The 13293-nt window shown below is 36.9% G+C and overlaps 3 protein-coding genes across 9 annotated transcripts in view; 1 reads left to right on the top strand and 2 right to left on the bottom strand.

Moving 5' to 3' along the window:
* Positions 1-12938, top strand: part of LOC136276929 (uncharacterized) — a 74791-nt gene extending 61853 nt beyond the window's left edge. The window contains exons 3-6 of one of the 2 annotated variants that reach the window (XM_066172392.1): positions 8891-9084; positions 9931-10143; positions 10635-10718; positions 11235-12938. In XM_066172392.1, coding sequence (XP_066028489.1) covers positions 10026-10143; positions 10635-10718; positions 11235-11437 — 405 coding nt within the window. In that variant the 5' untranslated portion in view covers positions 8891-9084; positions 9931-10025 and the 3' untranslated portion in view covers positions 11438-12938. Of the gene's footprint in view, positions 1-8268; positions 9085-9930; positions 10144-10634; positions 10719-11234 lie in introns of those variants that run through there. The other variant, XM_066172391.1, reaches the window with a different exon arrangement.
* LOC131786186 (arf-GAP with coiled-coil, ANK repeat and PH domain-containing protein 2) overlaps positions 1-13293 on the bottom strand; it is a 77295-nt gene that overhangs the window by 30502 nt on the left and 33500 nt on the right. The gene's annotated exons all lie outside the window — the stretch shown is intronic.
* The window catches only part of LOC131789193 (uncharacterized), a 67310-nt gene that overhangs the window by 47850 nt on the left and 6167 nt on the right, over positions 1-13293 (bottom strand). The gene's annotated exons all lie outside the window — the stretch shown is intronic.

Genomic DNA, 13293 nt, shown 5'->3' with positions numbered 1-13293 from the left:
TTGTCTTCAAGAACCTACCCACATTCAAACATCTGTTCACGACCTTACTCAATCATTTACATTTCGCAGACCCTTACATGGGGATTTACTTATAATTGTTTTGATAAAAGCGCCCGGGGGGGGGGGGTCGTACTGATCATATAATAAATATTACTGAAGAAGTACATGGCCCGGCATTAATGAAAGAGGGCTTTATTTAAAAGCATTGTAGAGTTCAATATAGGAAGAACGTAGTAAAACACTCTTTCAGTTTTTATCTCAGTGTATAAATTATTTAGCCAAAAGGAATGGCAAAAAACAATAAAAAATAAAATAATGAACGCATGAGTAGGAGCTATTCCTGTCAGGAATATTCCTGTCAATACAGGAATGGCTCCAGTCTCTGATCGTCTACCTGAACTGGCTAAATGAGCTTAGTCAGCGGAGCTAGTCAGTGAATAATTCTGTCATCGTCAGAGTAACGCTAAACTACCTCATTGGACAAGAAACTGCTCTGCAATCCCTTCGTTATTTTAATAACCATTTCTTGTTTGATACATCGGTGTTTTCACTTGCATTGATATTTCATTGTTCTGCTTCAAGACACACGGGTAAACAATACTCACGAGCAAGGAGTTAAGATATAACTTATTAACTTTTACTATTTTTATCATCGAATTACAGGTTGGAGCCATTCCTGTATTTAGTCACTGGTGTAGGGATGTACTCGGTGACTTATGAAAGCGTTACCGTTGCCTGTGGGCAGATATAGGAAAATATGGACTGTACTAAGAACCAATCAGATGGCAGGATTCCTTTCTGTGCCCTCTAAGAAAAAAGTAAAAATCCCTATCCAGTAGATAGGTTTTACAAAGCGAATAGTGTTATCCATCAGATAAAGATTTATTCAGTGGATAGCGCCATTCAGCCTTTCAACAACCAGGGCAAGGTGCTTTACCATCAGGACAAAGCACTTTTCTCTTTATTCTGGTTACTTAGAAACAGTGGGAAGTCCTGGTCAAGCAAGACAATTTCTTTATTGAGTAAAACCATGTCACACCACCCAATAAATGTCACAGTCAGTTTTATTTAACCCTTTAACTCCCAAGATCTCATTAGTAATTCTCCTTACTGTCTGCCATACAATTCATATAATGTTAGTTTGGAGAATTTGGAATTGGATCAACTAATAATCCCCTCATTGATATTTTCTTTATTCTCTTTCCTTGTCTGCTTGATATTGCACTGATAGTGTAAGGAGAAATTCTGTCTTGGTCACTAGTGGGACTTAAGGGGTTGACCTGGTCTTTTTGTTAGTTTTGAAACCAATGTCAATCAGCCTACCTTTTTATTAGAACCAATAGCAAGTTGTTAGATTCCATAGGAGTTGTTTTCTATAGATTCTAATTTTAACCCACGTGACCAGTGGAATGGGTACAATATGAAATTCCCTTACCATATCTCTGTCTTGTGACGTCTTTCAGTCATAAGGAATTATCTGAATTCTGTCCATTTGACTGTGGCTACATGTGCAAGACAAGTTTTAATTATACTGAACTTTTCATGGTGTCAATTAACTGCGTAAAACTTACAATCAGCATCCATATCACAACCTTAGGTGATTCTATTCATTAATACAAGCACCCTGTTATCGTGATCATATTCTCGTGGCCTATTAGTGGTAATGCAGGCAGTTACAGGGCAATGAAGGTTCATTTGACTTTTATTTTTCTGTCCATATTGGCAGCCTGCAAGAGCTAATGACACAACTCCTGAGAACACAACTGCAAGGCAGGAACTGAAGCAGGGGGAGAAATCAAGTGAAAGTTAAAAGGAACAAAGAGTTTTGGTGTTTCGTTCTACTTGCCATCTTCTTTCTTCCTAAAATACTTATTTTATGTCAACTACATCCTCACACATTTTTATTTTTGGTTTATGTGGGATTGAATTGGCTTCTTCACCAAAAGAGAAGAAAATGATGCTGAAAAAAACCTGAGCCAAGCTCTTTGCCTTGCAAGTCAAACTGGCAGACAACAAAATGACAATGGATGGAAATAAATGTTTGGAAGGCATGTTTCCAAAAGAGATGAGGGGAATCCCCAAACTCATGGACACTAAGATTCCCTTAACTCTTTGACCCCTAAGAGTGACCAGCATCTAATTTCTCCTTACAATATCACTCGTTAATCACACATTTAGGTCTCAAGAATAAAGGAAATGATCACCAACTTAAGCAGCTCTTGATTGATGAACAAATTCTCCTTGTCAGCACCTTAGGACATGTATGGAGAACAGTTGGGAGAATATGCATAGTAATGTTTGGGTGTAAAAAGTTTCCATTTGCAGCTTTGACTACGTGACCATCGTATTCATGGTCACGTAATATCAAACCTAAACCGTCTCCGGCCAAGAGTAAATTTGTAAAAAGACACTTCAAACGGTCCATGAAGGCCAAAAGAAATACGGCAAATGAGTTAATTTACAATTATAATTTAATTGAGATAGTTAGATCGAAAGGTAATTTGGGTATGCAGTTTTCAGAACTTTATTTACAAGTGTCACGCGTAATATAATACGTGCATGTACGGCTGTTTTTTGTCTTAAATAAATGCATTTCTTTGATCGTGTGCGATTCGATAGCGATTTTGCAACTAAGTTTTGTATTTGTTGGTGCCTATTAGCCTGTGTCAGGACCCCTTCCTGTGCCTAATAGCTAAGAAGGCCGTACGCACGTGTACTACGTTATGGTGTCGAGTGTACGTAACTACGGAGGTGTATTCTGTTACAGAGATTCTGCTCGAAACCACGAAAATAATCACTAGATGTTGATACACTTTATGATACATAAACACATATGTTGCCGCGTTGCACAAAATAGCGGATGAAAAACAGCACTCCACCTTTTTGAATATTTCCCGCCGTTCATGAAAATGAATTAAGCGAGAGGAATAAAAGAAGAGGCCCGTGCAATTTTTCGCAGTTTGTGCCAAAGAAGATTAGACGTAGAGGATCAAAGAAGACATCTGATTTGATTACTGCGGTCAACACCTCGACTGGTAAAGATGATTTCGAAAATCCTTCTCATCAGGCGTTGCAAACTAGACCAACTTTAGATGCTTTGCTGGTAAGTCTTAATTTTGCATGTATTAAAAATGTTTTCGATTCTGTTTTTTACAGTCATTTTAAGCTTAAGTTCTTCCAGCATGTACTCCATAAATTATATTCGGGTGTGCTACATGTCAGGAAAAGATCAGGAAAGAAGCCATGGAATTTTATTTTGAGTCATGGGAAGTTGGCATGTATAAAAAAAGTCAAAGAAAACTGATATCTGTAGTAACCAAGATATTTCTCATTCGACAGACTTTTTTTTTCCACATATATATATGGGAAACTGTTTTGTTTATTAGTTGTGATGAATCACACACAATGACAGTATTAATTTTTTTATTCCTCGTTATTTTCTTTTATATTGGGTTGAAGCTTATATAATTAATACCTCCTCTTTTCCAAAGAAGATTTTACATGCATTTTTTAATTAAAAACAGATCTCTTACCATACATAGGAGTGTAAATTTCACGTAGTAAAGTAGACCTTTCTACCTAAACAAGACTCAAACCTTGGTAGTATTAATACATCGCTGTATACATACAATATAAAATATCCTAATTGCTCACCTTTGGTATTCATAATTAGTTTTGATTTTGTTCAATATTTTATATCCAATGTTTAATATTTATTTATGTTTTGGGTTCTCTGTTCTGTAGTTTCTAGTGCATCTTGTACATGTACAAGGAGGTTAGACATTCTGTGATGTGGCACAAATCGTTTGTGGTTTGTGCCCTTGAGGCACATTAAAAATGTCTGTTTTTTTATTGGTTAGCACAGTAGCTATGTAGATTACTCATAACTAGATATAATGTGGTACTTGTGCTTATGCCAAACAAAATCAATTGTTTACCTTATATATTTTTATCCTCTACCATCAAGAAGCCATATGATTGTTGAAAGAGAACCCAGGGATAACATTTAGATCTATCATTGCAAATGTGTCGAAGGCACAAGGCTAACAAATTATTTGCACTGTCATCAACAGTCACAGGAGAAAGTTAATACAAGCATATAAACTGAGATAAATAATTTATAAAAATGCTCCAATAAAATTGTTCATCCAAGTCACAGTTTTAATGTAGACAATAACTGTATCTCATGTACACATTCATTAAGTGCCATTTATTTCTGCTTATACATTAGGAGGCAACTGCAGTTCCCATCCTCTTTTTTACAGCTTCTCTTTTTTATTGTTACCAACTATTTCTCCAGCCTCCTTTAAGCACCCTCATGTGCTAGTCAAATGTTTTTTCTATTGAATTCTAACAACCTGAGTTGTGAAATGAAAGGCCCCAACTACTAGTAACAGGATTATAAGCTGTCTTCATTTAGCTATTTTGTTTTGAATCTGACCCCTGTGTCTTTGACTGTGTCCCCATGCCCCTGTGCCATAATTTTCTTCTTTGCATTTCAGTATTAAATTGAGTAATAAATTATATGTAATAATAAGTATTGTTTATTAAATGTTTCTCACAGGTTTAACTGCAGCTAGTTCTGTTTATGAGAATTGCATCCATATTGAAGCCACTGAAAAGTTGATGGAAAGCTTTGACAGGGAAAACAACGTCACCCTTTCACTTGCCAGAGACACATATTCTCATGATCACACTTACCAAGTAAGATGAATGATTTTTTTTTGCTTTTGAATGTTTAAATTTTGGAATTATTACTAACATTAATCTTGCTTTTGTCAACATTTTCTGGTTATTTTTCACTCATCCTAATGATTTTGTTTTAAGTTAAATTATGTTAAAACATAATTTGTGTATTTAAACAGCTAGGTCCCCTTCAAAGTAGAGCTATTTGTGAATCTTAGGTTATTATATTCTTGGAGAAATTACAAGTGCATTATTTGCTGTAAGTTGCTGTAAGTAGCTGTAAACATCATATTTTCCATTTGTATCTGTTATTTAAGTAAAGACTATCTGAAATGATTGTAGCATTTCCACAGTCTACTTGCTTGTTGTTCTTGCTGTCTTTCTATCTCAGGAGGAACATCATGATTCGTTGCCTTTGAATGGGAATAATTTTACAATTTTTGTATGTGGAAATAAACAGCATGGAGTAGTTGGCCTCCAAGGTGCACTTACATGTATCACGTGCTTTTAATCTGTGATCACCAGTGTCACAACTGTGGACATGTAACAAAAGTAGCAGAATCTGAGGAAATAATGGGACATGAAATGCCTGATTTTCTGGTCGATTTGTTTGCTGAGAGAAATTTTCAAGAGTCTACTGAATCAGTTGCAGCAGCCACCACTCATAAAGAGTGGAAAATAAGATCAGTATCTTGTAAAAAAAATACTATTCCATCTATCAACAACACCAAAAAAAAGTATTCTCTCTGGAAGATGTTCTTTGTGGCAAAATGTCAACTACTGATTTGGTGCTGCTTACTCCCAACTTGTCTCCCTCCTGCCCAAAGTGTTCATTGCAATGCATTAGTCAGACTACACAAGCTTTGAGCTTTTTGAAAAAGCAGACATGACAATGTGAACATAAGAAATTCCTTGCATGAATTATCTTATCTCATAAAGTGTTCAAGTAGTGTTTACTATCATGAATGGGATAGAAATGACTGAAAAATGAAAACCATACAGGGAAGGTTGTCCAGGTAATGTGAAAATTTCATTCAGATTTCAAACCAATTGATTGGATGATAGCTGTCGACAGCCTGGCATGAGGCATCCATCAGGAGGAAAACCCTCAGCTGACAGTGAGCCAAGTAAATTATTGTTATTATTTTGCCTCAGCTCAAGGTGAATACAGATGGACTGCTAAAAACCAACACAAGGTTTTTGTATAGCTCTAGCACAGATATTTTTCAGCCATGGATGGCAACCAGAACTCAGAAATGTTCTCCACTTTGTTGCATAATTATTACTGACTTTTCATTTGTAGTCTTTTTTTTTAATTTCTAAAACTGGAGCTTTCAAATTTGTAGGTGAAGTTATCAATACATCAAAAATAACAACATCCACCTTCCAGTTGTTGTCCAGGGATGAAACTACTTGTCTGTGCTTAAGCTCCCTATTTACAATAATAATATAACTTAAATATATATATTATCCAAGCATCAATGTTCTGAATACAATATGAAAAGGTCCATACCTGTGGCTACTAACACATCATGTATGAGTAATTTTACGTCATCTTATCATTAAATTTTTGTAATAAGCAAATAATGATTTCTGTATGTTTCATTTCAGTGTTATATTATACTTGTGTTGAGGAAATCTGTGATGGAAAAGTGGAGTTTGATGGCTCAGAGCTCACTTTGTTAAACATGGCATCCTACATTGTTTCTTATGACATCTTGAGGGATTTTGTTTCATTTTCTTAAGGGGAGGTACATGTAACTTATTCTGTATCATAAATTAATTCTCTGTTGCAGTTTAAAAGTTGAAGTCTTACAGGGCTTCACACTTATTGCACATTTCTTTGATGTTGTGTTGAGAATGGCATTATGAAAATTACATTATGTTGAAATTTTTCCAAGTAATCACATACCACCTAAAAGGTTACAATGGATTTGAAAATGACATGATTATGACATCTGAATATCAAGTATGTACTGAGTTCAGTAAATTTAAATGTTTCTGGAACACACCCAGCAGATGCACTTATAACAACAATTATAATTGATAACAATTATACTAAACAATCTAAGACTCAGACATAGTTTGAAGCTACACTGGTTTGCAGATTTAATGAATGTAACCGAAGAAGTTACAATTCATAGACCCAACGTTTCGACACTCCTGTCTAGTGCCTTCATCAGGGGTGATCTAAACGCTGCAACAAGAGGTCCTTTTATATGATCACTAATTAGCGGCCTTTTTTCTGACGAGGTGTAAATAGGCGTCAGGAAGCAGACCGCCATCGTCACGATTTAAAGGAGCGTGGGCGGAGTTAATGTGCCAAGCCTCCAAACAAAGGCGCTGGTGGTAACGCCGATTAGTAGTGATAATTTTAGAATTATCCCACCCAATTGTATGGTTGGTTAGGCAAGTATGCTCCGATAAAGCTGAATTTTCCTTTTTGCAAAGAAAAACCGCTTTTTGGTGCTCTTTTAACCGTGTACCAAACTGGCGTTTGGTCTGTCCGATGTATTCGTTATCACAGTCATTGCAAGGAATAGAATAAATGGCGTCGGTTCGTTGTTCTTTCGTGACAGGATCCTTAGGTTTGGCGAAAATATGCCCCAAAGTCTGAAAAGGTTTTTGAGCAACTTTAACGTTGTGGCTATTCAAAATTCTCTTGATGGGTTCAGTAACACCCTGTATGTAAGGAATAACAGCAAAACTTGGAGGCTTGGCACATTAACTCCGCCCACGCTCCTTTAAATCGTGACGATGGCGGTCTGCTTCCTGACGCCTATTTACACCTCGTCAGAAAAAAGGCCGCTAATTAGTGATCATATAAAAGGACCTCTTGTTGCAGCGTTTAGATCACCCCTGATGAAGGCACTAGACAGGAGTGTCGAAACGTTGGGTCTATGAATTGTAACTTCTTCGGTTACATTCATTAAATCTGCAAACCAGTGTAGCTTCAAACTATGTCTGATTGTCCACCTGGTTGCCGTGTGAACTTTAATATAATCTAAGACTCATTTGTCTGCACATGATGGTTTACAATGAAAATCAGGTACCAGAAAAAAACAAATAATCAACAAATTATTAGCTGAGGGTTCTGATTTGTTGTATCTCCGAAGTTTTGCCTGTGACATTAACTGAAAATCATTGTATTAAGAATGATATAAAATTGTACATGTATGTCATTCCATTGTCTTTCAAAAAGCTATATTTAAATTATGTTCTCTTTTTTTAGGTGCATTCTATTTACATACTACAGTGTCTGGCAAGAGATCATGGCTGATGCAGATGTATTGGACTTCAAGAGGTTGTTATCATACCACCACTGATGTTTTGCTTGGTACAGTTTCCTGAACCTTCTTGACATAAAGTATGAAGAAAGTTTTTGTTGTGCCATCTGTGGCAAAGATAACAGTCTGGACACTGTCATTTGTGATGCTACTGCACTATCCTTCAGATGAAAGCTTTGTACTTCTCTGAAGTCTAGTTATTCATCGCAGAGTCCATCCACTGAACCATGAGAAACAGGAAGATAAGTTGCTATTTATGCTTATGATTTTTTTAAAAAATATTTTATGCATCATTTATCTTATTATTTTGGTTCCCATTATGATTCAAGGAGTTCTATTTTAGAATGTGAGCATGATATAATATATTAATCTGTCGATGCGAAGACTATGACTTGATTGAGTTTGATTACTGATTAATATAATAATTTAAAATATTTTTAATCCTTCACCTTGGGCTGGCACCTTGTCGTGGTGGTGAAGCTTGTGTGTCTCATTTACCCTGCAAAGACCTTAGAATGAGGTCTTCTTTTTCTGGATCAGGTGAGGGGTTGAGACCAGACTAAGACCAGCTCCAGTTCCTCCTACATTCCACTGGGATAGACTTTTAATATGTCTAAATATCACCTGTTTTTATTTGCCTTATTTGTAGAGATCTGCATTTAGGCTAACTAATTAATATTTTATGACATCACTAGGCATCGTGACAGGGTTTACCTTGCTGAAAAACATGTGAGGCAGATGGTGGATCAAGTAGGCCGTGATGTTAGCAAGGTTACATTACACAGTAATGACCTCTTTACACCTGGAGTTGCAGCGTTGTGCACCTGCCTTGGGTAGTTTTCTTTCCTGGAACATTTCGTTCTATGGATCTGATGTCTCTTTTCCAACACCCATCACTGGACTTTTCAATGCATTAGGAAAAGCTTCCCCGGTGTGTGCACTTCTCCCCCAATTGGACTCCTTGGAAACATTTTACCGCAGACTCATCGGCAACGGACCAGTCGAGCAGTGTCCTGAAGACATGCTTCTACTCCAGCAAACTTTTCCCCTCCTGTTTGACATAGTTAGCATTGTCGAGGGAGATCAGCTTCTTGAGACCTTGAATAAAGGGGTAAGTTTCTAAAGAAACTGTGGTGCTGCGTCGGTGGGAGAGTATAGCAGGTAATTAAGTGTTAACAACTGGGTTGAAAACGTAAATTAGCCACCGTAAAGGGTAAAAAAGCTGACGTTTCGAGCGTTAGCCCTTCGTCAGAGCGATTAGAGGAATTGTGGGTCGTGTGTGGATTTATATGCAGAAAGTGTAGCTACGCCATTGGTGGGAATATGGTGACGAGAAAACAGGAATAAATTAGTTAGTTGAATGAAAAGCGCTCGTTGATTCCGTGGGGATTAAGGGTGCCGATTTGGAATATAAATTTTTGTTCTAGTGTTTTACGGCTTTCCGAACTGCCTAGATGTAAGGATAGGCCGCAAACTGCCATATGCTGTTTAGAATGATTAGGAAGATTAAAGTGTCTAGCGACTGGTTTGGATGCGTCCTTGTCATTTCTTTCCACATCACGAAGGTGTTCTCGGAATCGGTCACCCAGTCGTCTTCCTGTTTCGCCGATGTATAACTTATTGCAATAAGTGCAAGTTATGCAGTAAATAACATTGGCGGAGGTACGCGTAAAGTGATCAATGATCTTAATGGATCTTTTGGGTCCCGATATTTTCTCTACGTTATGAATGAAAGGACAAGTTTTGCATCGTGAAGGAAGACGACTGGGTGACCGATTCCGAGAACACCTTCGCGATGTGGAAAGAAATGACAAGGACGCATCCAAACCAGTCGCTAGACACTTTAATCTCCCTAATCATTCTAAACAGCATATGGCAGTTTGCGGTTTTTTTGTTGTTAACACTTAATTACCTCTTGAGACCTTGACTGCATTTATTACTGACCTGTTGGAAAAAGGAAAGTCTCCGTTCAGCAGAAATGGATCAATACCAGATGCTGTGCAACTGGATGTACACCGCACATACGATGTAGAATACTATCCTTGCCTGCCTATGGTAAGAAGTCGTGGTGACTATTGCCTGGATGACACAACTCCAAACATCTGCGCAAAGAGGAGTACTCGACACCCATCCTTACTTCCTGGAGTTTTCTTAGTGCACTGCAAACACGGTACAATAAATGTAAATTTCAGTTCACTCTGACCCCCAACTAGCTATTGTTACCCTTTGTTTATTCCAGATTATCCTGACAAGCTCCGGGTTTACGCTCTGCCTGTGGTTTTAGTTATCAGGTTTAGGTTTTTCTCAACAAATGTCCGGTATTTTCTTGAAAGACCGAAACTGTTTGTAACGCTTAGTTTTCAGAAGCATAACATCTGCAGTTGTCAAGTCAAAGAATCGCACAAATTAACTGACTTGCCTGTTTTGTTTTGTTTTTTGCTGTTTACTGACTAAATCGAAGTTTTTCTTACAACTTATTGGCTAAATGGCATAACGACTTGTATAAATAAAGGTTGTTGATTTCTATTGACTAGTTACACCCTCTCTTCAGCCTTTATAACATGTTCTTACACAACATTCTTTCAGGCACTCAGTGTACGCAGTGTTACTGTGATTATGTGTAAAACGATTTTATATCCTCTCTTTTGATTTCCATTTTAGGTATAACTTATGGATTTAGTGTTATGCTTTGCAACGAATCTCCTAACATCCCATTTACAGTGTTTCGAATGCGTTTCCCACAAGGTAAGCTCAATTTAATGTGCATGTGTTTGTTGTGGCCTTTGATTGGATGCCGTTGTGCGTGAAGAAAATTTCTTTTTATTACCTTGGCCCAGTTTAAAGGATGGATAACGCTATCCAGCGGAAAAATCACTATCCACTGGATAGCGCTGTATGTTATCACAACAATTAAAGGTTAATAGAGATTCATTCTGTGGACACCTTTTTTCACCCGTTGAACAACCAGGGCCTGGTGTTTTGGGAGTTTTTTTTTTCTCTTGATTTCCTCTGTCAGAGTGATTTTATATTAAACGAGTCATAATAAATGTAGGTTCATTACAATTTTTCATACAGGTACGTAAATCGGTTTGGCCATCTTTAATCTTCGGTGTTCATTTAGCTATGCTTCGGGTCTATCCCCTCCTACCAATCTAATGGCACCTTACACACATTTATTGAAGCACATTCGAAGTAATGTTTTAATCTTAACTTTGTCAGTACCAATGCAAAGCAATCAAACATGTTTTTGTTTTTTTTCAGGTTGCTCTGATGCTTACAACCTCTCTCGTTATCCTCGGTGGGACACCTTAAACAGTCAGGCAGTAGAACAAGCCAATTCATGCTTGAAGTCTCTCAAACGATCCTTGTCATACATAAGCGAAAAGAACTTTATGACTCATTGCAAAGTTTTCACTGGTATCGAAATTCGCTACGGCGTAAGCAGCTCGAGTCCTAAACTGTAGCAATGTAATTTGCGATAAGTTTTATCGCCAAATTTGAAGAACTTCTCTTTTATAAAGAACAAAAAATCATGAGATGTTACTAAAAACTAAGTCCTTATGTGAAAATTCTAGAAAAATAGTTGCATTTGATTTCTAGAAACTTTGACTCAATGTCCTCAATATCAACTTCTTTTGAGTGTTATTTGCCTTGTCTAAAATAGTATCAAGAATATACCCGATTCTGCATTTGTAGGGTTTGCAAATACCGCTGCGCGCCATGTCTAAAAGTATCTCCATGGCTCAGACAAACATTGTGAGTTGAGCGCCTCGATTGACAGCGATTTGACCAAAAAAAATGTAGGTTGTAAAACATTCGAGGAAAAATTCAATTTGTTTGTGTGGTCAGATATTATTTGTGACATCACACGCGCTCTCCGCTATTATAAAATGAGGGTGATCTCAAAAGTTTAAAATCATTTAAACTGTCAAGTTTATAGCTCAACTTTGCCAATAATTGCGTCGATTTCCATGCCAGTGGATTGCTTTTTTTATTATATCGAATAGCCAGGAAACAGGTAGGCATTGTCTGATTACACATTAAGCTCGTCAAGCAGTAATGCGGCATTGCCGAAGATTGGGAAGTTAGGGTAAGCGGATGAATAAAAGAAAGAAAGAAAAAACAAAACAAAAGTCATAGTGGCCACAACCAAACGGTTTTCGCTCGTTAACGACTGCAAACACACTCAGATGAGCTTAGAATGAACGTAACTGTTGCTCTTTAGTATCTACACTAAAATAAAACAGTTTTTTGAGGTTATACAATTTTAATTAACTGAAACCGTTAATAACGGGAATGAGTAATAGAAAAGAACGCGGTGATTAAAATAAAACAGTTTCTGGTGGTTTTACAGTTTTAGCTAGTTTTAGCGTCAAGTGCCTGCCGAAGCCGTTGGTTGAAAATCAGATCTTTCGCCTTAGCGGATGAATAATTAATTCGACTAATTTGAACAGATCGGCGGCCGCAGGGTAACGAATTTTCTCAAGTTTGTCGGTACATTTCAGGCTTTATCTTGAATGAAAATTGACTTTTATTTAAGTTTCTTTTAGTACCTATTTATTAACATCTTTGGTTATTAGGCTGGTAATACAGTGTGTATTTAAATTAATTTGAACAGGCCGGCCAATGCAAAACGGCCTGTCTTGTTTTATTTCGAACATCTCCGCCCTTTTCAATACCTTTCTTGTCTGCATCTTGAATGAAAATTAATCATTTTTAAGTTTCTTTTAAATTTGTTTCATTTGGCGACCGTTAGTTGGGAATTTGAGGCTTCATCTCATAAAGTAATTGTTCTCTTGTTTTTGTTTATTTTCACATTTCGGCATTTTCTCGCGCCGCGTAGAAATGATTTGATTTCTTATAGTTTCAAGAATGGTTTCTACTCTCTGTTTTGCTTTGATTTTTCCGTGTTTTGTTTATTGTTGTGGCCGTGAGCTAATTTTGGACATCTTGAGTTCATTTTATTTTACCAGGAATTTATCTCATTGCGTCTCAAGATCATTTGAGCTGCCGTGAGCAGATTTTGCTGTGTCATGAAAGTATTTAGTTTAACCGTAGGCGATTTTAATTCAACACCGTTGATCCGCTATAAACTGTACTTTTAATATTTTAGCCGCTTATTTACCAGAATGGGAAAAAAATCTTCTTAAGTGCAGTAAACAATACATAACTGTGGAGTTCCGCTTTTAGGCTTGCTTAAATATATATATTAACAAGACTAAATGATAGAAAATAGTTTCTTTCCTTTTGTTTCCCTTTCTTATCTTGATCATGATTAGTAACACTTGACTGACTACAAGGCTGTTTATTACAATATAAA

This window comes from Pocillopora verrucosa, chromosome 9, assembly GCF_036669915.1.
Source record: "Pocillopora verrucosa isolate sample1 chromosome 9, ASM3666991v2, whole genome shotgun sequence".
NCBI classification, from domain to species: domain Eukaryota; kingdom Metazoa; phylum Cnidaria; class Anthozoa; order Scleractinia; family Pocilloporidae; genus Pocillopora; species Pocillopora verrucosa.
Note: the sequence above shows the minus strand (reverse complement) of the source record. Positions and strands in the feature narration are given on the sequence as shown.